Source organism: Patiria miniata, unplaced genomic scaffold (genome assembly GCF_015706575.1).
Source record: "Patiria miniata isolate m_02_andy unplaced genomic scaffold, ASM1570657v1 HiC_scaffold_3, whole genome shotgun sequence".
Taxonomy (NCBI): domain Eukaryota; kingdom Metazoa; phylum Echinodermata; class Asteroidea; order Valvatida; family Asterinidae; genus Patiria; species Patiria miniata.
The window spans coordinates 41598091-41606791 of NW_024037069.1; the positions used below are offsets into that span (position 1 = coordinate 41598091).

The window sequence follows — 8701 nt, forward strand, 5'->3', positions numbered from 1 at the left end:
AAAAAAAAAAAAAAATCTGTCAAAGTTAGCCGAAAATCGGCTAAAACGGTCACTACGTTTAACAAGGTTAACGAACTTTCTCCCTTCTCGGCATGCAAATCGTGTACATAGTTCCGGTACAGGCCTAGTCTGGTTCCCCGACCTGACAATTTCCCCCGACGTCTACATTAGTCTGGTTCCCCGACCTGACAATTGCCCCCGACGTCTACACGTCTAAGAATTGTAGGTCAGGCAGCCTCCGTGGCTAAAAATAAACATGACGACATTGACGGCCCTTTTTCAAAGCTCGACTTCGTTTCCGAATTCGCTTTATCACATAAAGCTTTTAATGTTCCGATAATTTTTTTTAAAAATAAATCACTTGCTTCATATATCATACAGTTATGATATACAGTTTAATACTTCTGTAAACAAACATTGACTAATTTTAACCTGGAATCTTCAAAGTTGGACACCCAAACAGCACTGTTAGCAGGCGGATCCGAATTGAGACCACGCCGCGTTTTGGAAAATGCCGGTAACGGTCGTCAAATTCAAACTAGTGCATGACGCAGCAAAAAGTTCGCCCCTCGTATATGATCCGAGTGCAAAATCGTCGTTGAATTTCAAGTTTTCTAAATAAAAGCAATGGATATTAATTATCAACTAGTTTTTTTAAGTTTTTAATAAGCAATTAGCAGTTAATAAAACCTATATTATACTCGGAAATACTCGGACACTATCCGATTGTCGACGAAATGAATTCGGCAAACTTCGGACAGTTTCGGAAAAAGGAGGAATTCCTCCCGTTTTAGTCACGTGATGTAAATTGTAATACATTGTATTACCGGAGGCTACCTGACCTAAGATTCATCAGGAATAGTCGGAATCTTTTGGTCTGGGAACCAGACTAAGTCTACATGTACAGGCCTAGTCTGGTTCCCAGACCAAAAGATTCCGACTATTCCTGATGAATCTTAGGCCGTGTCCGAAACGGGCTTCCAGAGCTACGGCTACGTCTATTGTCAGCGCGTCCCCGCGTATTTTTTAATGGGCGCGGACCTAGACCTAGCTCTAGACAGTTGATTCGGATGCAGCCTTAGGTCCGGTAGCCTCCGGTAATACAATGTATTACAATTTACGTCACGTGACTAAAACGGGAGGAATTCCTCCTTTTTTCGAAAATTTCCGAAGTTTGCCGACGTTGTTTCGTCGACAATCGGATAGCGCCCGAGTATTTCCAAGTATATAATATAGGTTTAATTAACTGCTAATTGCTTATTAATTTTATTTTTAATGAGTTGATAATTAATTATTTATTGTTTTCATTTACAAAACTTGAAATTCAACGACGATTTTGTGCATCAAATATACTCGGATCGTACGGGCGAACTTTTTGCTGCGTCATGTACAATTTTGAATTTGACGACCGTTACCGAGATTTTCCAAAACTCGGTCTTCATTCGGCTCCGCCTGCTAACAGTGCTATTTGGTTCCGTAATTTTGAAGATTCCAGATCAACATTACTCAATGTTATCTTACAAAACATCAAACTGTATTATCATAACTGTATGATATTACGAAGCAAGTGATTTATTTAAAGATTTGATCAGAACTTTAAAAGCTACAAGTGATAAAGCGAAATCGGAAACGAAGCCGCGCTTTGAGAAAGGGCCATTAATGTCGTCATGTTTATTTTTAGCCACGGAGGCTGCCTGACCTACAATTTAAGACGTGAGCGTCGGGAATAATTGTCAGGTCTGGGAACCAGACTAGTACAGGCCCCGGCGCCAGTTTCAATTTCTTTTTTTTAGTGCAAAGAAGGCTATTGCAAAATGGGAAAAAGCGATGTTTCAGACGCTTCTGACGAAGCCAAACAGCGACAAAACTTTTTGATGAATACTGAAGCGAACCGTCTGGCATCATTTCAGGATTGGCCCTTTGACGAGGACTGCAATTGCGTGCCGAGTAAGGTCGGTTATTTTTTGGCAGTGGATATTTTGCCGGAGACGGCAAACCTTTAGTAAACGTTAGTTTGCCGGATATGCACTGAACATGCGCAGTTACTGTTTTTTTGTACACATTTTAGTCTGGCTCCATGCCAATATTATCGTTGTATTTTTTGTATTTACAAGATGGGAATCAGACCATTTTATAATTTCGGACTTTATATGCCTTTAAAAAAAAATCTTCCAGAGCCACAAATCTGAAAAAGTAATACTCTGCAATAAAATGTTTGAGACATCTATAGGCCTATTAAAAAAAATAATAAAAGAAGAATATTCTTATTTATTTGGGGATGGGGAAAAAAAAGGCAGTGGATATTTTGCCGGGTACAACTATAGAATGCAGGGCCACTTTACTCTACATCCGCGCCTCCGTACGGCTGCGTGGAGGCGTGGAGCCGCAGTCGACCTACTAGTACCTCCGAAAATCGATCGTGGAGTCGTGGAGCCGCAGTCGATATCTCCGAGAATTGCGCCCTCTATCGGTGCGTGTCTCTGCGACTTCGCGACTCCGCGCCTCCGCCACTCCAGTGCCCCGCGTCTCCGCGACTCTGCGACTCCACGACTCCAGACAGTGCCCCGTCGCCCTCCTCCCTTCTTAATTTGCAACCATTTTATAATTTCGGACTTTATTTCCCTTTAAAAAAAATCCTCCAGAGCCACAAATCTGAAAAAGAAAAAGTAATACTCTGCAATAAAATGTTTGAGACATTCTTATGGCAGTGTATATTTTGCCGGAGACGGCAAACCTTTAGTAAACGTTAGTTTGCCGGATATGCACTGAACATGCACAGTTACTGTTTTTTTGTACTTAAACATTTTCCGGTGACAAGTTTTAGTCTGGCTCCATGCCAAAATTATCGTTGTTACCTCGTATTCACAAGATGGGATTCAGACCATTTTATAATTTCGGACTTTATTTCCCTTTTAAAAAAAATCCTCCAGAGCCACAAATCTGAAAAAGAAAATGTAATACTCTGCAAAAAATGTTTGAGACATGTTAAAATAATAAAAGAAGAATATTCTTATTTATTTGGGGATGAGAAAAAAAAAACTTAAAAATGTGGTGCGGTAGGAATCGAACGCGAGTCATCCCGCTTACTAGAGCCTTTGCTTAACCATTACACCAAACGTGCTACACAACTTTTGGTGGGAATTTAATACATCTAATAATTCAGCCCTATTTTAAAGAGTACAGCGCCCTCTGTTGATATGGATTGCCGCCGGCAAACCTTTAGTAAACGTTAGTTTGCCGGCGTTACCTCCGGCAAAATATACACTACCAAAAAAAACCCTTTGGAATTGAGGCGGGGATCAGGATTCGAACTCGGGACATCCCACTCACTAGAGCCATTGCTTAACCACTGCACCGGCTGTGCTACACAACTTTGGTGGGAATTTAATACATGTTATAATTCAGCGTTTTAGTAAACGTTAGTTTGCCGGCGTTACCTCCGGCAAAATATCCACTACCTTTTTTTTTTTTGTTGACATGGATGGTTGACAATGTAAATGACAATCACCATGATCACGACATTTTTCACGTTCATCATGTCAATTGTCATTTAAAAAAAGTATTTTTATACCGTGGCTATAAAATAAACGTTAAGTGTGGCACTAAATCCCATTTCCAGTTCGCCAATTTTCAAGCCTCATATCGTCTTTATTGTTTTCTTAAGAAAGTGGATATTTTGCCAGAGGTAATGACGGCAAACTAACGTTTACTAAAGGTTTGCCGGCGGCAATCCATATCAACAGAGGGCGCTGTACTCTTTAAGATAGGGCTGAATTATAAGATGTATTAAATTCCCACCAAAAGTTGTGAAGCACGTTTGGTGTAGTGGTTAAGCAAAAGCTCTAGCACCTCTAGTGAGCGGGATGACTCGGGTTCGATCCCGCCACATTTTAAAGTTTTTTTTTCCCATCCCCAAATAAATAAGAATATTCTTCTTTTATTATTTTAACATGTCTCAAACATTTTATTGCAGAGTATTACATTTTCTTTTTCAGATTTGTGGCTCTGGAGGATTTTTTTTAAAAGGGAAATAAAGTCCGAAATTATAAAATGGTCTGAATCCCATCTTGTGAATACGAGGTTACAACGATAATATTGGCATGGAGCCAGACTAAAATTTGTCACCGTAAAATGTTGAAGTACAAAAAAACAGTAACTGCGCATGTTCAGTGCATATCCGGCAAACTAACGTTTACTAAAGGTTTTCCGTCTCCGGCAAAATATCCACTGCCTTTTCGTAATCTTTACAAAGTACTACAACTTAACTACTTAGTTTGGCATGTTGTTCGGAACAAATTAAGGAACAACTCGCATCCATGTATCGAACGATTACGATCGATCACGAGTATACTGCCATCAGCACGGCTATAGAAATAGAGGGCGCACTTACTTGATCAGCACCATATGCGCCTTGAATAAATGGTTATTTCTGCTCCATCAAGTGTTACGATAACACATTTCAGTGTTATCTCCCAACTTCTTTTGAGTTTGAGTTGTTTTTTTTGGCAAATTAATTTTCTTATCATGCTTATCCTTCTTTTTTACCCCTCTCAATATTCCGTTTATGCAAGTACAACTAAATTACTTCACCATTTACCTGCTGCAATGCTTTAAAACAAATGTCTTTAAAGTGTAATCACTAAATGCCTGTCTAGGTTCATTGTCATTCATGTCCAATCATGCCCGGACACATGCTGGACGGACCATTGACTTCAGCTTGCCTGATACCATACCAGTCATTGACTGCAGATTCCCTGACCAACAATGTCGTTCGGAAGATTTGTAAAAACTGTTCCTATTTGTACTATTCTAAGGCTGCATAAAGTAAGTAAATAGTCAGTGGTGTTTATTTTTTCCCCAGATGGCAGCTGCAGGCTTCTACCACTGTCCAACGCAACAGGAACCAGACCTCGTTCGCTGCTTCATGTGCTCCAAGGAACTGGATGGATGGGAACCAACTGATGATCCACTGTGAGTAGAGTTTTTTTGTGGGCTTGTAGTGGACACCAACATAATATTAAAATGATCAGTTATCCCTTCTGGGATATGGTGAACACAAAGTAGGACACTGTTTGGTTTGGGCAAACGTTTTTGTATTTCACCCAATTTATCCAATCCAAAGAGTGCCCTCCTATTTTGTCGACCATATCTCTGGGTTCCTTACATTGGTGGAAGTTGTAGGCCTAAAGCTATAGTCCATCATTTGTAATTAGTGCATTTTGTTCGTTTGAAGCAACAAACGTGTTCAAAATCTAATGAAGGATACTGAACAACTTACTTGATGAAGTTTCAGCTCAGCTTCAGCTGTATATTCCGAGAAAAACAGCATTCTAAGATCTCAATTTCAAATCAAAAGTTACTGAATCATGTTTTGAATTGTTTTGAATTGCAGCTATACGCGACGTCGCGCACTGATCCGACGAATTATAACAACCGCGCGCGCGTGTGCGTCGTTCCAATACTTGTGCGCGCTGCGCTGAATAACAAAACGAACTACTAATTTAAATTTTCCTACGGTGCTTCTTAAGAATCACCGTTGGAAATGCCTTCTTTCGTTGATTACTTCAAAATGACAGCTTCCCAGAAAGAATAATTTCACAGGGAGTTTAGTCCCCTTACTATCTGGTTTCTTGTGTCACAGGGAGGAACATAAATCCCATGCTCCCAAGTGCGCCTTCATCACCAAGAAGAAAGATGAGAAAGACATGACGATGGCCGAGTTCTTCAAGCTGGAGTCGGTCCGACAGCACAACAGAGTTGTAAGTACACCGTGCTGTTAGGCCAAATAAAAAAAACAACATGTTTAGCGTCCTGCCTTTTTGAAAAATAAGGAAGCAGGAGGTCCCTTTTTTTTTTTTTCAAAAACAACCGGGCTATTTTCAAAGTGGCCGCCAGCTTTTTTTTAATGGCCGCCACTTGGACTCAGGAATATGGGCAGATGCAACAGAGATAGAGGCCAAAATGATGTCACTGTTTAAAATGTATAATTTTTTGGGTGTTCCCCCCCCCCCCCAAAAAAATAGGCCAATACAAGGAGCCCATCACCAAAGGCTCATGGGAAACGAGTAGCCGACAAACACATGCCAAGTGGTATTTTGAAGAAGAGCACAGCACTTTTTGTTTTAGTGTGACTTTTGCTTGACATTTTTCTGTGAATAATATAAGTTTTTTTCAGGCATGATATTTTTCAGATACTTTTGTCTGAAATCCGACTTTTTGAATCTGAGAGAAAGACATTATTAGTATAGAAAGATATGCATTTTTCAGACATTGTCAATTTTCAGACTTTTTTTTTCAATTGACAATCTCATCCCTATTATTTACAGTTTCTTACTAAGTACTGTTCTACAAATACAGAGAATGTGTTTTTGAGTTTCTGCGCACTACTGGATTTTGGAGGAGGTTAAAGTTTTCTGCATGTTAAAGGGAATATACAACATTTGCTTTTGCTGTAATTTCAGAAATGGATGGAATTGGGGGGTTGGAAATATATAGCAAATATAGTTACACTGACTTTTTTGAGGTTTTGGGTTCGAAAATGCTATAAAAACCAAGAAAAACAATCATTTTCCTGTAGTCTGGTTCCCTGACTCCATTTAAGAAGAAACTGAGCAGTTTACATACATTGGGGAATTGTAAGGTCAGGGAACCAGTCTAGCTGGCTTGTACCCGTTCATAGGTGTGTAATCGATTGCAAACAAGTGCGATGGTCAACTGGGGCCAGTATTTGAAAAAAAGCCAGTTTTTTCCAACGCTGGTCGGCTGATCAGCGTTGGAAATTGATACAAAAATACCACTTTTCTTGAAAATGACAGTATACCAGGTGCCATGATTTAACAGGATGCTTTACACTGTCATTCACTAACAGTCCAGCAAGGTATTTCAAAATGATTTGGTAGTTTTATTTTTTGATGTTTGCAAATGTTGTATTTTCCCTTTAACTTACTGTATCATATATTACAGATGACCCACGTTGAGAACCGCATCAAGGAGTTCACGTATGAGGCCGAGAAAACCAGACAACAGATAGAGGGTCTTAAAAACCAGTAATTCCATCACCTCTTGGTCAAGTTTGGCAAAGGTAGCCCCAAACTAGATTATTCTTAAAGTAGAAAGATTGCGGGTAACGTATGAGGCCGAGAAAACCAGACAACAGATAGAGGGTCTTAAAAACCAGTAATATTCCATCACCTCTTGGTCAAGTTTGGCAAAGGTAGCCCCAAACTAGATTATTCTTAAAGTAGAAAGATTGCGGGTAACGTATGAGGCCGAGAAAACCAGACAACAGATAGAGGGTCTTAAAAACCAGTAATTCCATCACCTCTTGGTCAAATTTGGCAAAGGTAGCCCCAAACTAGATTATTCTTAAAGTAGAAAGATTGCGGGTAACGTATGAGGCCGAGAAAACCAGACAACAGATAGAGGGTCTTAAAAACCAGTGATCCCATCACCTCTTGGTCAAGTTTGGCAAAGGTAGCCCCAAACTAGATTATTCTTAAAGTAGAAAGATTGCGGGTAACGTATGAGGCCGAGAAAACCAGACAACAGATAGAGGGTCTTAAAAACCAGTGATCCCATCACCTCTTGGTCAAATTTGGCAAAGGTAGCCCCAAACTAGATTATTCTTAAAGTAGAAAGATTGCGGGTAACGTATGAGGCCGAGAAAACCAGACAACAGATAGAGGGTCTTAAAAACCAGTGATCCCATCACCTCTTGGTCAAGTTTGGCAAAGGTAGCCCCAAACTAGATTATTCTTAAAGTAGAAAGATTGCGGGTAACGTATGAGGCCGAGAAAACCAGACAACAGATAGAGGGTCTTAAAAACCAGTGATCCCATCACCTCTTGGTCAAGTTTGGCAAAGGTAGCCCCAAACTAGATTATTCTTAAAGTAGAAAGATTGCGGGTAACGTATGAGGCCGAGAAAACCAGACAACAGATAGAGGGTCTTAAAAACCAGTAATTCCATCACCTCTTGGTCAAATTTGGCAAAGGTAGCCCCAAACTAGATTATTCTTAAAGTAGAAAGATTGCGGGTAACGTACAGTATGAGGCCGAGAAAACCAGACAACAGATAGAGGGTCTTAAAAACCAGTGATCCCATCACCTCTTGGTCAAGTTTGGCAAAGGTAGCCCCAAACTAGATTATTCTTAAAGTAGAAAGATTGCGGGTAACGTACAGTATGAGGCCGAGAAAACCAGACAACAGATAGAGGGTCTTAAAAACCAGTAATTCCATCACCTCTTGGTCAAATTTGGCAAAGGTAGCCCCAAACTAGATTATTCTTAAAGTAGAAAGATTGCGGGTAACGTATGAGGCCGAGAAAACCAGACAACAGATAGAGGGTCTTAAAAACCAGTAATTCCATCACCTCTTGGTCAAATTTGGCAAAGGTAGCCCCAAACTAGATTATTCTTAAAGTAGAAAGATTGCGGGTAACACAATGTGGAAAGTAATCTCTTCTTGGAAGAAGTGAGGTTCTGAAAAGAACTGGTTGGTTGCGTTCTTTTCAGAACCACACTTTTTCACATGGTGTTACCCACAATCTTTCTACTTTATCTCATCCGCCATGCAAAGCTTCATGTCATATACATATTATTCTTAATGTAGGATTTTACCATACACTCAGTAATGTTAAATTTGCGTTCTCCGTTCTCTTCATAAAGTTTCAACTTGTAATTTTATTCCAACCGAAAAATTC

The 8701-nt window shown here is 39.9% G+C and overlaps 1 protein-coding gene across 4 annotated transcripts; it reads left to right on the forward strand.

The window, feature by feature from the left end:
* Window positions 1-101: 101 nt before the first annotated feature.
* On the forward strand, window positions 102-8363 carry LOC119737112 (baculoviral IAP repeat-containing protein 5-like). 4 transcript variants are annotated; one of them, XM_038211209.1, is made up of 6 exons: window positions 102-122; window positions 1761-1952; window positions 4862-4971; window positions 5642-5759; window positions 6964-7005; window positions 7136-8363. In XM_038211209.1, exons 2-6 carry the CDS (start codon window positions 1815-1817, stop codon window positions 7178-7180), a joined length of 453 nt encoding a protein of 150 aa, XP_038067137.1. In that variant the 5' UTR covers window positions 102-122; window positions 1761-1814; the 3' UTR covers window positions 7181-8363. The 4 variants fall into 4 exon arrangements, with proteins under 4 accessions (XP_038067137.1, XP_038067138.1, XP_038067139.1 ...); XM_038211210.1 differs by having other exon boundaries at window positions 7268-8363; XM_038211211.1 differs by having other exon boundaries at window positions 7398-8363.
* The last annotated feature ends 338 nt before the right edge of the window (window positions 8364-8701 follow it).

Excerpts from the sequence above, each read along its gene's own strand:
- LOC119737112 (XM_038211209.1), top strand. The coding sequence starts at position 1,815 with ATGGGAAAAAGCGATGTTTCAGACGCTTCTGACGAAGCCAAACAGCGA. Across the intron at positions 4,972-5,641 it reads GAACCAACTGATGATCCACT|GGAGGAACATAAATCCCATG; the intron begins GTGAGTAGAGTT and ends CTTGTGTCACAG. Across the intron at positions 5,760-6,963 it reads TCCGACAGCACAACAGAGTT|ATGACCCACGTTGAGAACCG; the intron begins GTAAGTACACCG and ends CATATATTACAG.